The sequence below is a fragment of the Branchiostoma belcheri genome, unplaced genomic scaffold (genome assembly GCF_001625305.1).
Source record: "Branchiostoma belcheri isolate BF01 breed outbred unplaced genomic scaffold, Haploidv18h27 scaffold133, whole genome shotgun sequence".
NCBI lineage: Eukaryota > Metazoa > Chordata > Leptocardii > Amphioxiformes > Branchiostomatidae > Branchiostoma > Branchiostoma belcheri.
The window spans coordinates 288,300-307,572 of record NW_017802747.1 but is presented as its reverse complement, the minus strand read 5'-3'; the positions used below and the strand labels follow the sequence as shown (position 1 = coordinate 307,572).

At 39.3% G+C, this 19,273-nt stretch overlaps 3 protein-coding genes across 5 annotated transcripts in view; 1 reads left to right on the top strand and 2 right to left on the bottom strand.

Annotated features, from left to right (window-relative positions):
• Positions 1-4,174, top strand: part of LOC109464171 (solute carrier family 22 member 18-like) — a 10,994-nt gene extending 6,820 nt beyond the window's left edge. For all 3 annotated transcript variants that reach the window (XM_019761106.1, XM_019761108.1, XM_019761107.1), the window contains 3 exons: positions 740-841; positions 1,143-1,263; positions 2,581-4,174. In XM_019761106.1, the coding sequence (XP_019616665.1) occupies positions 740-841; positions 1,143-1,263; positions 2,581-2,753 (396 nt within the window). In that variant the 3' untranslated portion in view covers positions 2,754-4,174. The remainder of the gene's footprint in view (positions 1-739; positions 842-1,142; positions 1,264-2,580) is intronic.
• Positions 4,175-7,537: 3,363 nt separating this feature from the next.
• On the bottom strand, positions 7,538-10,594 carry LOC109464143 (tripartite motif-containing protein 2-like). The gene is made up of 4 exons (XM_019761081.1): positions 10,523-10,594; positions 9,919-9,987; positions 9,205-9,295; positions 7,538-8,446 (listed from the first exon to the last, which is right to left on the bottom strand). The coding sequence occupies exons 1-4, from the start codon at positions 10,592-10,594 to the stop codon at positions 7,608-7,610; spliced, it is 1,071 nt and encodes a 356-aa protein (XP_019616640.1). The 3' UTR covers positions 7,538-7,607.
• A 4,277-nt stretch (positions 10,595-14,871) lies between these two features.
• LOC109464142 (sushi, von Willebrand factor type A, EGF and pentraxin domain-containing protein 1-like) overlaps positions 14,872-19,273 on the bottom strand; it is a 35,096-nt gene continuing 30,694 nt past the window's right edge. The window contains exons 22-25 of the mRNA XM_019761080.1: positions 16,378-16,533; positions 15,786-15,923; positions 15,326-15,428; positions 14,872-15,085 (exon numbers count right to left, since the gene is read on the bottom strand). Coding sequence (XP_019616639.1) covers positions 14,980-15,085; positions 15,326-15,428; positions 15,786-15,923; positions 16,378-16,533 — 503 coding nt within the window. The 3' untranslated portion in view covers positions 14,872-14,979. The remainder of the gene's footprint in view (positions 15,086-15,325; positions 15,429-15,785; positions 15,924-16,377; positions 16,534-19,273) is intronic.

Here is a 19,273-nt window from a genome sequence, read left to right as displayed (position 1 = left end):
ATAGTTTTTCTCATGATAAAGCCTAAAATACATTGTAAACATACTAAACACCTTCATTCAAACCTTTTTGTAAAAAGAATTGGAAGTATTGATGAAATTTTAATGAAAATAACCCGTATATACCTGTTCTAATGATATGGTCCGCCATCTTGGATTTTGGCCAATGACGTCATCAAATTAGCATAAATTATGCATATTTAATGATGAAATTTACATTAAATTATATGGGATGTTATTAATATTAGAAACCATGAGTAACTTGACATAAAACCCATAAAATTCTATTGTTGAAACAAAAAGTACTAAATTTAGCAAAAAATGCCTGTCAGAAACCCGTTGCCATGGCAACACAAAAAAATTATTATCTTATTCCAATGATAGAGAATTGTTGCCAACAATATTTAAAGAAAAGTCACCAAGTTTGGTCGTTCTACGGCTAGCCGTTCAGACGCTAGGTGACATCAAAGTTGCCGTGGGCACTTTTAGCCCCCCCCCCGGTCTAGGTAGGGTTAAGTGGACTACGACCGCCTTACAACATTTTGGTAACCGTTTTTGGTAACCGTTTTTGGTAACCGTTTTTGGTAACCGTTTTTGGTAACCATTTTTGGTAACCATTTTTGGTAACCATTTTTGGTAACCGTTTTTGGTAACCATTTTTGGTAACCGTTTTTGGTAACCGTTTTTGGTAACCGTTTTTGGTAACCGTTTTTGGTAACCGTTTTTGGTACGTTTTTTTCAGGTGCTTCAAATGGGTTTGATCCGTCCGTTGACCAGACGCTACAAGGATTTCCCCCTGATGATGCTGTCTTCACTGGTGTTGACCACTTCTTACGTGATCGCTGTGAGTAAATGTTTCAAAATGTCTTATCTAAGTCGTTTTGTAATATAGTTGCAATAAAGTCAAAGTGATATACTAACAGTAACTTAACCTTTTGCTACTTTATGTTTTCCGGCCTACGAAAACTGCTTGCAGGGACTAATTAAGTCACTTCCACCAACATTCAAACGCATTGAACGCGTTGGAATATTGAATGTGTGCACGAAAACGCAAATTCAAGTAATCCAAACAATGATCAAATTAGTCCACGTGATGCAAGCAAAGGTTTGTAGTACATTGACGTGTTCACTGCTTCGTTTTACAGACGTGTATGACGGAGAGGTGGCATATCTACGTTTTTGCTGTCTTCAAAAGCTTTGGAGTAATCATGACAAATACTGTCGTCGTGTCAGCCTTGTCAAAAGCGTCACCTCCGGAAGACACAGGTACTGCAGACATACACTGCACAGAACTAGACTTCGTGTTTCTTAACCCTAAACAGTACACCTGGGGTCCGCGCGGACCCCAGCACTATATATTCTGTAATATCTTTTTTGTTTCTAAAGATTTTTTTCTGAAATTTTAGGTAATTGTTACCCACAAAGTTGTCTCTCAATACAATGCAGAAAACTCCGTTTCTACCATTTATAAAAAAAATTATATCTGATTTTCTTTTGGGGTCCGCGCGGACCCCAGCTGGCTTTCGATCATAATGGATACACTGGCGTTCTTATACATTACCTTATTTCCGTTTTTATATGTTTTTATGCACTCAACGTATGTCTACCAAGTTTTCAGAGAATGGTGTAGTAATAGAATTAAATTTTAATAACTTTGGTGTAATTATGACGTCATATGATGTCAGAGCTAATAATATAGTCCGCCATATTGGATTTTGACCAATGACGTCATCAAATTAGCATATTCTATGCATATTAAATGATTTAACTTATATTTAATTATGTAAGATGTTATTAATGTCAGAAAAGAAGTGTAATTTAATATAAAACTCATGTTTAAACCAAAATTACTTCTATTTTCAAAAAAATGGCCCGTTGCCATGGCAACACAAAAAAACATCAACTTACTAGTATTAAACTAATATGAACTTTTTTCCAGAGACATTTTAGGAAAGGTCTCCAAATTTGATACTTCTAGCGCAAGCCGTTTAGCCGCTATCTGAGATCAAAGTTGGGCCTCAAAAGCCCCTTCAGTCTGAAATGGGTTTAAAAATCGGGTATTTCTTCTTGTCTTCTTTTCTTACACCAAAAAAATAGAAAAAGTTCAAAAATGTATGATTTTTGTATGTAATGTGGACACAGAGGTTCCCACATCAGTTTGCAAAACAATTGAGCTGGTAGCATGTTGATAATTTCTAAAATTAGCAAAAAACTGTTCTGGGGTCCGCGCGGACCCCAGGTGTACAGATTAATCAGTCCGGGAAGGTGTACTGTTGAGGGTTAAACACGCATACTTTAATTCTACTTAATTTTTGATATAATTTTTTATATCAGCTGCCAAAATATTCTAAACGAACATTTTGAGGTCTACGGATTTTTTTCTACGTAAAGACAACAACTGTGAACACTATGTCTATTCACCATGTTTCTTATAATTTGATACCCTGTGCATCCGACCATTTCTTAGCCTGGTTACCAAACCTATTATAGCTCCCGAGTCCTACATCCAGGCTAACCATTTCTGTGATATTCAATCTTACAGACATATTTTTTACATCACTGCATATTCTACCTTTTGCACAGGCGCTGTGATGGGTTTATTAGCGATGTTTGTCAGCCTGGGGAAGGTCGTCTCTCCACCAATCAGCACCTACGTTCTGGATCACGTGGGTTACCAGTTCTTAGGAGTTACCAGTGCCGCGATGACTACTGTAGTGGCGGGTTTCATCCGACTGACTAAGGAAGAATTTAGATGAGAGCGTGTTGGATATGATGTATAATTTACTTAATAAAAAACACAAAAAAGTCGGAGATTTCATTTACACTAGAAATAAAGACACGACCCTCACAGCTTGTTTTGAGGCTATTTTAAAAGCTTTAATAAGTTTGAGATAATGGCCAAAAAAACATCAGTAAGTTTATATTAAGTTTACAACGGTACAACAGTTGTTGGATATCTCAGGAACGAAGCTGTTCAACTTCTGGCCTTCATTGGCCGATTTTATTAACAAAGAAATAGTAAGCTGTGACCCGGGCACTAAAAGGGGTACAGCATGTCCGCCATCTTTGAATCTTCACGTCTATAATCAAGTATTTTATTTGTCTACGAAAAGAATTCACAGTTTCGAGTTATCCGTCAATGAGTAACAATGTTTAATTCCATCACTATTTCACATAGATTTCAGCACTTTACTATACATTTATTTTCAAAGAATGTTTACATATGTCTACCAGGGAATAGATATAACGAATGGCATCTTATATACATAACACTACTCCAGGATTATAGAGGGCTCTACCTGTAAGGCCCCTGTCATGCATAGCCAAATATGACCTAAATATTTCTAAACTCCCCCGACCATGTTTAGGAGTCGGTCGGAAGCAAGGTCAGCGGTGGTTGGCTGGCGCACCCGAATGTTTCAAATTGTAGACGGTAGGTTGGGCCATGATTGGTAAGTGGTTGGCTGGTGGTATGGAATAGGTCGGCAGTGGTCGTGCTTGTCAAACTTGACTCAAAATTAATTCAAATTGATATATAGAAAAGTCTGGTCTGACACAACCTACAGGTAACCTTGGTTTTGGTTGGTAGGTAGTCCGGTACGTGGTGGTGGTGGTGGTGGGGGGGGGGTCAAAATGTGTGACAGGGGCTTTAAGGTAAAGAGACCAAACCGTTTCCTGTCTGAAATATCTTGGTCATCAACTATTTAACATGTACAATTCAACTCTCTTGATCCCCTAACAGTAATGGAATACTTCAATTCAGAATATGCAGAAAAACAGTGATAAATATATGCACTGAAACTACACACTTTGTATTTAGTTAAAGTTTTGAGAATACTTCCTCATAGATGGCTATTAAAGAGTCGGAGCCAAGTCAATGAATGTGACATTGTATCAATGTACGGAATTTAAATAAATGAATAACGACTGAAATCAACAAGAACTCAGCAATGCTCAAAAACATCTTGGTCTCCTTGTTTCAAATTAACTGGTAAGCTTAACATATCAATGTAAAACAGATATACAAAAGATTAGGCTGAAAGATTACTACATGTCACAATGTGGACTACTTGTAACGTTACTGGTAACTCTGGATCAGACCAAGGCTACTTAGTAAATCTTAAATGTCAATATATCAAAGCATACACACAGTGACAATAAAACTATCATAATGGTACATATTTTCACGGCGGTCTGTCACTACGGCATTCTTTCCCATTCCTGGGGGCGTTTGATAAAGTATCGGGTTACAAGACGCTATTTTGGGCTAACCGTAAAACATTGGAAAATAAACAAACTAGCACCGAAGAGAAAATTTCGTTGAAATAAAATAAAATTATCGTCTTTACATACATTCAATGCTGATTTTTTGCGCTAAAAGGATTATTTTTTTCGGATTTCGTTTAAAAAGTCGATAATTTATGGAATTTCGGTGCGCCATATTTTAGCCAATCACCGAGCAAACCTGGCTACACATATTACGCAAGGTAACTGATTTTTATATTTTTCGACGACCAGGAATAAGATGAAAAATCGTGTTTTTGGGATTTTTTTTTAAATTTCTGACGTAAAGTATAGTTTTTGTCGACAAATAGATGAAAAAATCGATTTTTTTTGCTTTTTTCGCACTTAATTACCCATAATTCAAAATCAAGAGCATTTGTCAAAAATCCCTAAAGCACGATTTTCGGGACAACCGTGGCAGTCATTTTGAGCCGTAAATGGGGCATGTTTGCCGCTCCATGCTTCCAGGTTTGAACGACTTTTGCAGACATGTCATATCTCCCAAAATTGTGCACCGTGTTATTTATAAAGGTGTAAAGAATCATTACAGTATTCAATGTTACCCAAGGATACGACAGTAGCTTCCCTACATGTTACATTTCCACAAAAAAATGATAGCGGACATGTACTGTCCTTGAAACTGTTTGTATCTATAGAAAAGTGTTGTTTTTTATCTGTTGCGAGGCACTCAGGCGGAAGGGCTTGTTTTGCCGCTTTATTTCAAATGACCGCAGGTGACCCCGAAATGGAACGCGGGTTCGATTCGAATTGCCCAGATCAAACACGATCGAACACTGTTCGGATTCTATGAAATGTGGGAACTTTGCAGCCCAGATTTTACCACCGTGTTTTGTAATTACATTCGCAAAATCGGCCACCATCTGCATGTATTCTATATTACGAATAGATCAAATTTATACAAACATAAGAATGTTGTAGAGAGTGGACAGAAATATCTTTCTAGAATGTAAACATGAAGTAAATGTTTGCTTTTTATCTTTTCTCTTTTAGCAGGAAGATGAATAGGAACTTCATCAAATACAAAAAGACAAACACCACCTATACAATACATTTCATAAACAAGAGTTCCGAGATCTCATACCTCCATGAACATTGGGCCTCACATGTAAATGTAAATTTCTTCTTCAATTATTAAAATGACTTCTACATTAACATAATATATGCATCGTGATGTTAACTTACACAACTCCCAAGTAATAAATTCCCATCATTTACCGGTGAGGCGTCATAGAATTTTCAGATAAATTATGCAAGTTAGGTCCGTATTTGCATAATTGGTATCTGATGATATTCGAACTGCCATAGATTATAATCGTTACATGTATCAAAGTCCCATGATATAAAACACTGGAATTACACTTTTTTCTCGTTAATTATGCAAATGAAGTCATCATATAAATAATTTGCATCCAATAACGCGGATCTCTGTCTAAGCTACCCACATACCAAAAAAAATATATTGTTTCTTTGTGAATTTATCTGCTCTAAAATGTTTCACCATAAACCACCCTGCAGTTCCAGAACAAGCTGCTAGGGGGACCAAACCCATACCAATCATTACTTGCAGGAAGAGCTATCCACCACTTAAAAATCAAGACATAGCATGTCCAGGACAAAAGATACTAAAACCGGAAGTTCTGCTGCAGTATCAAGCTCAGTTACCAGAAGGCCCAAAAGCGACCTAGACATTTGGCAACTCAACACCTACCCACATACCAAATATCATTACAATCCATCCAAAGGTTCAAAAGTTATGCTGGCCGCAAATGTGCGGTAACACAAACACACAGACAGACAGACAGACAGACTGACACGCTAAAAACAATACCTCCATTTTTCATGGAGGTAATACTGCCCTTCCCCCCAAAGAAAAAGAATCCTCTTGTCCCAATAAAACATTTATTACAGGTTCAGCTCACGTGTTGGCAAAAAATTCTAACAATTTTAACATCAGCATTAGATTTATTAAAATCTCCTCTACTTTTCTAAAGGGCATCTTCTGAAATGAATGACAAAAAGAGGTATAAAATGGTATACATATGTTCTTGGTTTAATTTCAGCAAAAAATTATAGCAATAGCTCCGTTTCTAGAGTTAGTTTCCCTTTGAAGGCTAAGATAAGACAACAATGCAGATCACCATCTACGTAAAACTGAAGGCAAATATTTCTTTATCATGGAATCGGAAGAAAGTTGACATTTTTTTTTCTTTGCTGACCTTTCTTTGCCCATAATGGAATTAGAAAATTCAACATGCCATTATGCTGCAGTTACTACTGAAATGCATAGCACAGGACCAATAAATTATACAGTTATAAACTTTGCCAAAACCGTTATTATACAAGAGCTATGCTTCACGGCGGTCTGTCACTACAGCATTCTTTCCCATTGCCCGGCGCGTTCTAAAAAGTATCGGGTTACAAGACGCTATTTTGGCCTGTTTTGGACTAGCGGTAAAACATGTGAAAATAAACAAATAGTATTAAGTAGTCAATTTCGTCAAATTAAAATGAAATTATCGTCCCAACGTCCTTTAAATGTTAGCTTTTTATGCTAAATCTCTGATTTTTTAAGATTTCGCTCAGAAAGACGATTATTTACGGGTTTCCGAGCACAAGTCATGTCACGTTTTTAGGCAAACATCGTTCAAACCTGGCTACGTATATTACCCCAGATCCTCGATTTTTATATTTTTTGCTGACTAGGAATAAGATCAAAAATCGTGTTTTAGGAATTTTTAAATTTCTGATTTTAAGTCTAGTTTTTGTCGACATATTGGTGAAAAAATTGCAATTTTTGACATTTTTCCCACTAAATTACCCATAGTTCAAAATTGAGGCCATTTTTCAAAAATCCCTAAAACACGATTATCGGGACAACCGTTACGGTCATTTTGAGCCGTAAATGGGGTATGATTGACTCTCCATGCTTCCAGGTTTGAACGAGTTTTGCAGACATGTCATATCGCCAGAAAGTGTGCATTGTGTTATTCATACAGGCGTAAAGAATCATTACAGTATTCAAGGTCACCCAAGAATACGACATACCCACCAAAAATTATAGCGGACATGTGCTGTCCATGAAACTGTTTGAATCTATAGAAAAGTGTTGTTTTTTATCTGTTGCGAGGCACTCATGCAGAAGGGCTTGTTTTGCCGCTTTATTGTAAATGACCGCAGGTGACCCCGAAATGGAACGCGGGTTCGATTCGAATTGCCCAGATCGAACACGATCGAACACAGTTCGGGTTCTATGGAATGTGGGAACTTTGCAGTCCAGATTTTACCACCGTGCTTGTGCATTATTATCAGTAGCGGGGGAAGACAGTGATTGTGTTATAATTGATCACAACCAACTGTCCTCCCGGCCCCACTGCAACCCTTGTTGGGAGTTTGACATGGACAGCGATGTGGCGGACATACTCACCCCGGTCTGTGTACACCACCACGCGCTGGTTACTATCGTCCACCACCATGATGTGACCGGAACTGTCCGCACCGATGCCTTGTGGGTGACTCAGGTTGCTATCACTCCGTCCTGGACCTCCGAACATCTTCACGAACTGTCCGTTCTCATCATAGATGTAGATGAAGTGAGTGTTAAAGTCGGAGACGAAGATGTTTCCATCCCCGTTAACGGCGACGTTCATGGGTGTCATCATCCGCTGCTGGGGACCGACTTCCCACAGGCATTTCCCGTCAGGCTGGAAGGCTTGTACGCCACCACTGTAACCGCCAGACCAGGTGACGAAAACGTGGTTGTTGCGCAAGCCCACAGCCATCCCGCGGGGTGCAATCCGTGGCACAGTTCCTGGAAGGTCGAAGTTGGCTCTGAGATGACCTTTCCTGTCGAACTGTGCCACGGCATCAGAGCTGGTAGGATACCCACTCATCAAGACCCACAGATGACCATCTCTGTCGATGGACACATCCTGTGGCTCCTTGGATGAGTACCCCAGCCCGGCTGAGCCTTGTGGGAAGTGGTACAGATGAGCGCCGCCCATGCTGTACACTTGGAGACGCGGTTGGGCACGATCGGCCACCCAGATCTTGTTGTCGGGGGAAACTGCCACTCCACGTGCTCTCTGCAGTTTTCCAGGCCCCGACTTATCACCAAAGGTGATGACCTGTTTCTTGTTGGCCTGATCTGTGGGCGCAAAATTAATGCTCTAATTTCTTTCACAAAATCCATATTTTCCCTTAATGACTTTGGCCTACGTCTCCTTTTGTCTTACTTATAACACCCCCACTTTTAATACAATATATATGAATGCACCGTTAGGCCACAGCATGTAAATTTTATGGATGACATCCTCTGCAGACTCAAAATCTAATGCGCGCGGAAAAAAACGGGCCGAAAAAACAAGGTTCCTACAAATTTTGACTCAATCATTGTACAAATGGTTTTGATTCAGTGGGAACGCCACATATGTACAGCCATCATCACGCATCACTGCATCAAAGTAAAGAACAAAACAATAAATCAGAGCCTTTTCTTGTCTCCTCTCCATATTTATCTGACATGCACGTTCCGTCATGGTAACATCTTCGTCCATTTTTCTTGCATGTTGACCACTATCAGAAGGCATGCAAACAAAATGTGCTTTTTCCCTCCAAAATCAGGCGAAAATTAATGCGCGCGCTCATGTCATCCATTAAAATTACTTGCTATGACCTTAGACATTCTGTCATTGTATACGTAGCATCCAAGCCTGCCCTTTGGTAACCCCACAAGAAAGCCAAAAGAAGTCGAGGGAAACCTATAGGATCAACTTCATAGACCTCAGATCAGACACCAGCCTAAAAACCTAGTCTCTGATGGAGGATAGAGTGGAGGACGAATTCATGTTTGGTTCCAACGGTGCTAAGTAAATACAAAGGCATTCCTGAGATATCATTACAAACCTTTTGTGGTGGTTGACACCGGCTTGTCGGTTGGTGCAGGTCCTGCTGCTTCCATCCCCGCAGTGACGCCACGTCCGTGGTCAGGAGTCATCTAAACGGTTAGAATGGGCCAAACTTACAAACAAAGCAACCATCGTACGTGCAATCTAGAAATCTGTAACATCCTATAATCTTAATTACATTCTGCCACATCTGATTTACAGTAACGGTATGCTATTAAAAAGACTTGATAGGACAGAGTTACATGAAAAGTCCATTGACACAAAGAACAACGCATTTTCAAGAAGCGATAGCTCACTGAAAGCTATATACATCTGCTATACGTGATTTTGTTAGGATATACTCTGCAACCGCCCAAAAATGACTGTAACCTGTTATCTCTTACCGAATTTCATTTACCTGAAACAATTTATTTTAGTTTGGACACTGATTTGTGTTTGTTTGTTTGGTTTCTTATCTATTGTTTTATGTAACTTTTAACAAGGTATCCTTTTTCGATGAGTTTCTGTATATCCGCTAGACATATGACCCCAATAATGCTAATTTATTACTAAACCAGTGTTAGAGCTGATGGAACAACCGACTTGCTTCAAATAAATAAAAATAAAATTAAAATAGATAAATAAATAGTCACCTGTTTTATGTCTACCTTGGCTGGAATTATGCTCTTCGAGAACCGACCCCCCCTCAAAAAAAACGGAGGAAAGTACTGACCTTGATGACGTCAGCCGATGTCACCTGGTCAGTCCTCGTCAGCACAGCAGTGCCTGTGCTTGTAGCCAACTGTGCAGTAGTAAAAAAACAATGCTAGTTAAAGCCATCGGCAAACGACAAAAATTACAGTTCATCTACAAGTTTAATAAAATATGTACTGGGTCCAGTATATGCTAGCTGTTTAGACACCAACTGTTTTATGGCCACTATATGCATGGCTGGAATTCTGCCGAATGAGCACATTTCCAAGCCCAAAGAACGCTGACAAGTACTGACCTTGTTGACGTCAGCAGATGTCATCAAGGTCATTACTTCGTCAGTCATCAACGATACAGAAGAACTTTGCCAGGCAGTACTGACAGTCATGTTATGTTCTGCGCTGGTTGTAGTCTGCTGTAAAATGATAAGTAAGCAAAGCTGCTTGTGCCATCATTTTTTAAGATAAATTTGTTATCAGGACACATATATATGGACAATCAAAATCATAGTTTTCTCTATTTCATGTGGCTGTAGTTCGCATTTTTTACCATTTCACAACCATTGTTTCTTTTTTCCTTTTTTTACGATTTTTGTAAAAAAAAACGAAATAAATCAGTCAACTTACAGAGTCAGTGTTGCCAGGTCGGGAGTTGAGGTGCGTCAGAAGTACAGGAATCACGATCAGCAGTGTTACCATGGCAACGGACGATATGGCGGCGCACATCAGCAGGCGGGGGGACTGATGATGACGTAATCGTTCCCAAATAGTACGACTCTCCTGGGCTGCGACTACGGGGCGGACAGAAAAGAAATATATTAATTGTGTTAAAAACTTATTAATTGTGCTATATATTTAGGATTTGCCTTCTAATGACTCTAATATTATTTGAATTATTACTCCATGAAGGAGGTCAGGACCTCCGGACGGAGTGTTGTGATCGGCTGATTTTTCGTGTTCGTAGTCAAAACACTGGGTTCTCTTTGTGTAATCGGCACGCAATTTTATACGCCGTCTGCGGGCATGCCCGTGTTGATGCACGAATGTGTATTTTTGCCGCTGCTGCTTTCGCGGTCAATGTAATATTGCAGACGCACCCCTACAATTACGAGGCGAATTGGAATGGTCCAGAAAATCGCGTTTTTTGGAATAGCAGTGGGGGGGTGGAACTTCATGCAGATACGGGGTGGTTTTGATAAGTGGTTCCAGATGTTTTTGCCCATGGTTAAGAGATGCCAAGTTTTTTGGAAGATGTTCGCAGCCAAAACGCATTCTTCCGTACGTCGCATTTTTGTGTAATTTCGCATGTGGTGTGGCATCATGTCCGGGATGATGCACGTCTTTTTATTTTTACCGTAGCTGTTTTGATATTGGAGTAAATGGTTATTTTCGAAACATCCCCATGTCGTTGAAATGTTGTCGTCCGTTTATGTCACCGGTAGTAAGTCGCGGCGGGGCTGATGGGGACGGAAATGTGGGGTGGTCAGAGGTCAACATTAGGAAATGTTAATACCGATGACGTAATCCTATCGATTTCAAACTGGTCGGGTGTGGCGACCTAGTGGCGGCGTGTATTTAGTCACGTAGCAACTGGCCGGTCGTCCTAGCAACGACACATAGCCAATATTTTTGGGTTGGGCCGCTCCATAGTGTTAGTGGAGCAGCTCTTTATAAACATGGACAATATTTTTGAGCAACCTGTAACAGTATCTGTTTCTACTGTCTCCTCCTGGTTTCTTACAAACCCATCAATGTGTTCTGCCTCGTGGTCGGATGTGGTCTGGGGCTGGTAAACCGCACATACAGTACTAGTATATCGGGTAATTTTATGATTTGCTAGTTGTAAAGGCGTCGTGTAGTATGAGCCGGTATATGAAGAAGTAGCCTGTGTTACACAATCATGCTTTCGGCCGGATAGATGTGCAACTGTTACTAATTACAGGGACTGCGCTAATGCCGACTGGTTGCTTGGCCAGTCGCGCTGTCCTGATACACCGCGAATGTTGGGCAATATGCGAGTGTTTCCTGTAGACAGTCACGGGAGTAATTTTTTTTCGCACATTCGCATATTCCAGGAGCCAAACAAAAATACGTTCATGAGCCGAGTCCAAAAAACCGAAACGTGAAAATCGGATGATCGGACCTGATGTACATTTCTCTTTCTGTAGATTGTACACACAATACACACATCTTTAGATAATCTGGCCATGGCAGGTAAAAAAAAAAGTAACCATGAATCATACTAGATTAGCGTAAATGCATGTTTATGCGTTCAAAACAAGAAAAGAAATTGTTTCCCGGTATTAATCTCTTGAAACACGGCGCTGAATATTGACGCAAAATGTTTCGGGCATCGCGCGCCCTTCCCCGTTGTTTAGACTGTATGCAAATCCCGCGTCACGTGTCGGCATTTCGCATCTCTGATTGGTTGTTGCGTCTTAAGATGACTGAGCCGACGCGCGTTTAAACAATTTTTCTTTGTTCGATTTATCACACTTCAAAGAGAATTGTCGCCAATGGCTACTTCTTTTTGTTGTAATATATAATACTTCACGGAGAATTGTCACCTATGGCTTCTTGTTTATAGTTCCGTATAATCCAATCTTTTTAATAACGGGTTTTAGATCATTTTTAAAACTAACAAATAGTCAGCAATGGTTATTTGTAGCCTAACTGTCAACAAAATTGTTGTTTAAGAATAGATCGGAAGTAAATAATTGTAAGTAGCATGGAGACAGACAGGCAAGTTATAAGTCAATTGTCTGTTGAGATGCGGGGCCAACTGGATATGATTTTGGAAATCTGAAACCTTGTTTTAAAATTATATCCAGTTGCTTGAGTAACTGGTTTTTAGCGTATTGCATTACCTGTATGTCTAACCTTCATCGACTTTTTGTTACTTCTGCACGTTTTCTCTTGTTATTTTTGATTTATCTTATGTACTTTTTTGGTGAAATCTTGATGCATTATGTACAGACTTGTTTATTTGCATTTATCATCTGTTATGAGTTCACTCTGTTCACCATTATTGTATATAGCCTACCTTTTTTGTGTTCATATTTTGTTTGGATTCTGTTATCCGTACCTTTGATTCTCTTGTGTTTAGGTATTACTAATACTCAAACGGTGTCGTATAAGCCCGCACGGGCTGGGCGCGGGAAAGTGCACGACACGAAAATAGTTTCATAAATTCATCCATTCATTCATAAATTCATCCATTAATTCATACATACATGCATACATACATACACAGTTATTTGAATCGCCGCCGGGTAGGCAGGATGTACGCTGTTTGAAAACGGTAGTTGAACGGCCGTGGCCTTTGGCGGATGGGAACATGGGTAGATAGATAGTATGGGGTGGGGTCCTTGTATGTATTTTCGTTCACGAATCTACTTAAGTAGTAAAGTCTACTTTGCAAGAAAGAGTCGGACACCAGGCATTTAGGTGCGTAAGATATTCGTTTGTGTATTGTTCCTCGATATAAAGAGTGCACATGTTGTTAATTTCTCGATATCCTTATACCTTAAACTAGGACTGCATACTAAAAGTAACATCAGGTACAGGTGCCGGTATAGACGTTTAGGCACAGGTCCTACAGTAAAGTTCTATATACAGTGCTCTAGCTTTATTAAACGTAATTCAGCATTAATAGTGTATCACGATTAGCTAAAAAGTTTGCCATGAGTCACTTTAACAATTTAATTGACCTTTCTGCAGGAAAATCAAGTCGATTATGTAGGAGTCAGTAGGACACAGATTGATTTGTCTATAATGTCAGTCTAATCAATTATTCTGGGAATGCTAAACTGGATTATGAAACATTATTTCTTAAAATTTGTTGCTTCAAGGTAGGGTTTTCATAATTCATAAATGAGATGTTGATTTGGTGTATGTGTAGCCATTGTGCTAAAGCTATGGATACTTGTCATCACTTTATATTAGTAACTAGACATATCTGTATCTGTATATAGCCGGTATAACCGCCTTTCGGCGTAACACACCAGCTTCGCAGGCACGCGGCGCGGCAGCAGCTGGCTATATTACACCGATCGACTTAATGCAACTATGGCATAGTTCCCTTCGGCTTCCGAGCGGTTATAATCCTATATCATGTTAGCTCTAGACCCATCATGAGAATGATTGTGGTTGAGTTGATTACTATATACACGTAAGGTCACCCTCCCGAGCAGGGTCAGTGGCGCGGCCCAAAAGAACCTACCGCCACTAGACCCTGCCAAAACAGTTCGGTTTTGGCACTCCTGGTGACGTAGCCTATAACCAGCTGTCAGTCATTCAGAGAAATAGCTTTCAGTTGTGCGAAGCTAAGGGCAAAGGTCACCAGGAATCATGTTACGCCTTACGGTACATAGCGTCTTTGGGTTTCATGTAAAATGGCGGTTTGGTAATGTTCATTACGTTGTGTCAGCCATGCAAGACATTTTTGGCGTCAAACAGCTCATGAACACTAGAAAATCACGCCACAGGAACTACTTGATGGCCGAAACGTGTTCCTTAGGACAGGCGAAGGGAATAGCCTATATTACTTGTGCTTTCAAGCCGCAGCCAGATCGAGCACTTGGCAGCGACGGAGCTACGCTCTACTCAACTCATGAGTGCCAAGTCCAGCACCCATGGCCGGTCCGTCTGGATATGATGTCATTATTTTAGTGAGTCCGCTCAACACTATAATGTGACAAGCTGAGCCCGCTGGGCCTGGAGGCGACTTGTTTAGGTATGAACGCAGCCGAGCCGGGCCGAGACACTGTGGTGCCAATGCATGTATTGACGTCCGCCATCTTGAATTTATATGATCCTGGCGCCGATTGGCTTGTGCCAAATAAGGCAAGCTCATTAATATGTATAGGCTACCTTGCCCGGAGTGCCAAAACCGAACTGTTTTGGCAGGGTCTCGTGGTTGTAGTTTCTTTTGGGCCGCGCCACTGACCCTGCTCGGGAGGGTGATAAGAGTTTGTTAAATTTAGAAACAAAATGTTTAATACACCGAAGCAAAACCCTTTTTTGAATTTCCTGTACTAAGCGTTTTGCGTTTGCGACGTTTTTGTGAGTTGTTATCGTTCAGCTTAGAAAGGAGTCAAGGGAGGTTTGGACTCGTTGTCACTTGTGTTCGAACTGGAGCGGCGGTATAGTTCAAAGCTTGACTCGGCTGCTATCTTGGCCTTGCGTTTCCTGAAAAAAAGAAATAAAAAGAATAAAACTGACTTCAAATATTTCATAAAGGTATGGGCCATAGTTGTTTCAGCCATCTGGTGGCTAAAAATGGTTTTATCAAAAGAAGTGAGAATGTTAACTTGTGCCTAGTTATTTAGCTGCCTGGTCTTTTTCGTCCTTACCGTTCCTAAATCTAAGGTGATTCAAAATACAAAATTGCATGTTTATAACATGACGATTGCTACATTGGACACTTACCGTTTACGCTTACACAAGAATGCTCCAACGCCAATGGCGACAGTCAGTAGTATTGTGGAGACAACAACAGCGATGGCAATAGTCGTGATGTTTAGAGAGCCATCTACGCTTTAAAAACATAGTTAGGTTAGATGGTATTCATCTAAAATGTGTTAACACTTTGGATACGCAATTTACCACTACTTGTTTCATTTTGTTTGATTGATTTAAATATGTTTTAACAAAGATTAAGTCATTTACATTTTAGAACATTAAACGCCACAATGTTTCTATGTCACCCATTATTCTATGCGACTAATCAGCTAAACAATAAGCAGACTGAATTGGTTGAATCGTTTGGTCATCATTTGATAATTTCACAGAAATGATACTATTAAACAATATAATCCGATGAGTGTTCTTTTTAACATGTGAGATGTGTGGATGAAACGTCACATTCCTGTGACCTTAGTTTAATTACCGTTGTTTTCCTCCATGTTTCCAGCGACATTAGGGACTAATGACGAGGCACTTAACGTTGACAGGATCGGTGAAGAGTAATCTATACCATCTGTCATCATGGTGGAAGATTGTTCAGCCTGTGTTGTCATTGGTTCTTCTAGAAAAGTAAAGTAAACGGTCACTTTTTTTTAACAGACAACCTTTATAGCAAGCAAGGTTTGCTCTTGTACGCTAAACGTAACATTATATGAACTATGTTTTTTAAGCACATAGGGCGGACAACAGATTCACTATGTTGACACGTTTTCGACAGTCATTTTAAGAAACTTTCAGGGTACTGTAGTATAACGTACGAAAAGATGGCTGAACATTAAATATTCCCATCGGTCAGTTGAGTTTGGTACAATTTCCATATTTTTTAGCATAACACGAATTTCTCTATTACATGTCAACAATCCAATCTGTGCTTCTTCCGTCTTCCTTTTCTTTTAAAGTCGAATAATCTATAGTTCAATATCAATGCTTTTAGCCAGAATTGAACGATTGAAACTAAAGAATTTAACTTTGATTATCATGACTGTGTCAGCGCCACGTCATTCTTGCTAACGTACCGTAGCAGTCGGAGTTATTGTTAGACCCCACTCCCGCCGTTGTAAAACCTTCTGGGCAAGACACACAAGACATCTGTCCTTCCTGGTCTTGGAACGTGCCTTTGGGGCACCTTACGCACGTCCTATCTTGGTAGTACGTTCCAGGCGCGCAGTACACTAAAAAAAGTGAGTAACAGCAGTAATAGCTTATTACAATTTTGAGCCCTAGGGCTAATTGCCCGATGGCGAATTGCAAGTCAAGAAGTAATAGGTAGTCTAACACAAAATGAGTATAAATGTGAGACAAACAATGAGGAATACACTGCGTTGTATTCAGTAATATATTAATACACCACAATTACGTATGGTTTTAAGCATATATAAACAACATAAGGTGGTATTCTGAACATACATGTATATTGTTAAACAACAGAACAGAAGATATGTACCATATATACCTCGCTTAAAACATCAAGCTTTTTAATATAAACAACATCTAATTTTAAGGTATTACTTGTACTTGAAAACAAGTTTCATGCTTTGCGGTGATAAAAATGACAATAGATAGAAACTACACGATTATATATGTAGAAGTAACTTCAGTTAACTTTCTTAAAATGTTTGGTTTAAGACAAAAGAACATGTGGTTCTTAATAGTGATTGTCTTTCATTGAAAAGTCACAAGAAAGTTCATAAGAAAGTCACAAGAAAGTCTTTTCTTTCTGTGTTCCAAAATACTTGATATTATTAGAAAGTGAATATTCTTCACATAAAAGCACTCGTTTTATCGCAAAAGTAGGAATTTAATCTATGCTATTTCATATGATACAAGCGTATGCTAAAAGCTCGTTAAACATAGGATTTTGGAACATCCATGGGTTAAATACTAGTAAATTAGAGGATAGGGAGTTTAAACGTTGCATAGATAAGTTGGATTTCTTCTCTCTTATTGAAACCTGGAGTAAAGAATCATCAGAAGTCGACATCCCTAACTTTCAACACATTTCTTCCATTAGACAAAAACAACAGAAAGCCAGAAGAAAATTCGGATGGAATAATTTTTTACTTCAAAAACAAATTTGCAAAATTCATAAAAAAAGAGGGTGGCACTTCTGAATGTACAGACTTACTCTGGGTCCGAATATCGAAATAGTTATTTGGGTTGTAGAACGATGTATTCATTTGTAGTATTTATATTAGTCCAGTGTATTCTACCATTCACAAAAGAACAGCTGAATCTATATTTGATATTCTGGAACAGGATGTAGCACATTTTAGCTCAAAGGGATACATCATACTCGGGGGGGGGGATTTTAACAGTAGACTTGGTCACTTACAAGACTTTACAAATGATGACCCAAGAGGGTCACAGTATGAAGTGATAACGCACAATTCTTACCTTGACATCCCTAGAAACTTATCCGATAAAACCCCACCTAACTCATTTGGCAAAAACCTAACCGAATTGTGCGCCCAATCCGACCTCCGTATACTCAATGGACGAGTTTTGGGTGACTTGAATGGCCGATACACGTGTTACCAACCTAACGGATGTAGCACAGTAGATTACGTCATCGGAACCAGTACCCTCTTTCACTACACAAATATATTTAAAGTTCATCCACTAACAGTGCTTTCAGATCACTGCATCATTTCTTTAAACATAAATGCGTTACCGGTCCCGACCAAAAACGAGAAAATACAAAAAACCAAGTCATACCCCCTGCCAGACAGGTTTGTCTGGGGGCCAGGCTCGAAAGAAAAATTTACAGAAGCCTTAAGTAGCCCAATAATCTCACAAAAACTACAAAACGTCTTATCTCTAAAACAAAATGACACTCTAACACATCGGGAAATAGATGAAGAAATTGATGACTTCCAAGTAATATTGCAAATGACAGGGAAAAGGTCATTACAAGTTAAAAGCTATAAGAAACGAAAAGGATTGAAAAAGAATAAGAAATGGTTTGACAAGACATGCTATGAGGCTAGAAATGAACTTGAAAACTTAAGATATTTACTCATGCAAAATCCAAAGAATCCATCCTGAAGAGGCAGTTATTTTAAGAAGAAGAAGGAATTCAATAAACTTATTAGAAAACGTAAACGAGAACACGAAAACAACTGCTTAATGCGACTTCAAAATCTACACGAAAATAACCCCACAGCTTTCTGGAATCTACTTAAAGAACTTAAGACGGAAAATGTGTCTCATAAAGAAGACATACCTACTGACTCTTGGCTAGAACATTTTAGAGCTCTTCACAGCAAATCCAAATTAAAACGCCAAACTTTCGATACAACCTTTGAAGATGATGTTCTAAATAAATTAGACTTGTTACAGAAATGCGAGTCTAATCCCGGACCTCTAGACTACCCGATCACCTCATCAGAAATAAGCATTGCAATACATTGTTTGAAAAATAACAAAGCCAGTGGAGAGGACATGATCATTAATGAAATGCTGAAAGCTGGGAAACAAATCCTATTGTCCCCCTTGGTTAAACTATTTAATCTAACTCTAACAAGGGGAGAATTTCCTAAAACGTGGTCCAAAAGTCATATAGTTCCAATATTTCAGTCTGGACAAAAAGACAATGCCAATAATTATAGGGAAATCGCCATTTCTAGCTGCCTGGGGAAACTTTTCACCTCTGTGCTTAATAAAAGACTAACGGCATTCCTAGAAAACAGGGAAATCATAAAACCAAACCAGACAGGCTTTCGCAAGAATTACAGAACATCCGACAATATTTTCATATTAAAAACACTGATTTCAAAATACACATTAGGTGGAAAACGTCTTTTTACCTCCATGAAAAATGGAGGTATTGTTTTTGGCGGCGTCTGTCTGTGTGTCTGTCTGTGTGTGTGTGTGTCTGTGTGTCTGTGTGTGTTTCCGCAACTTTGTAGTCAG

What these genes read in the sequence shown, in the direction of transcription:
- LOC109464143 (XM_019761081.1), bottom strand. Translation starts at nt 10,594, where the DNA reads ATGGTAACACTGCTGATCGTGATTCCTGTACTTCTGACGCACCTCAAC. An exon ending in GACCTGGCAACACTGACTCT is followed by an intron (nt 9,988 to 10,522) that starts GTAAGTTGACTG and finishes ACTACTGCACAG; the next exon opens with TTGGCTACAAGCACAGGCAC. An exon ending in CATCGGCTGACGTCATCAAG is followed by an intron (nt 9,296 to 9,918) that starts GTCAGTACTTTC and finishes CTAACCGTTTAG; the next exon opens with ATGACTCCTGACCACGGACG.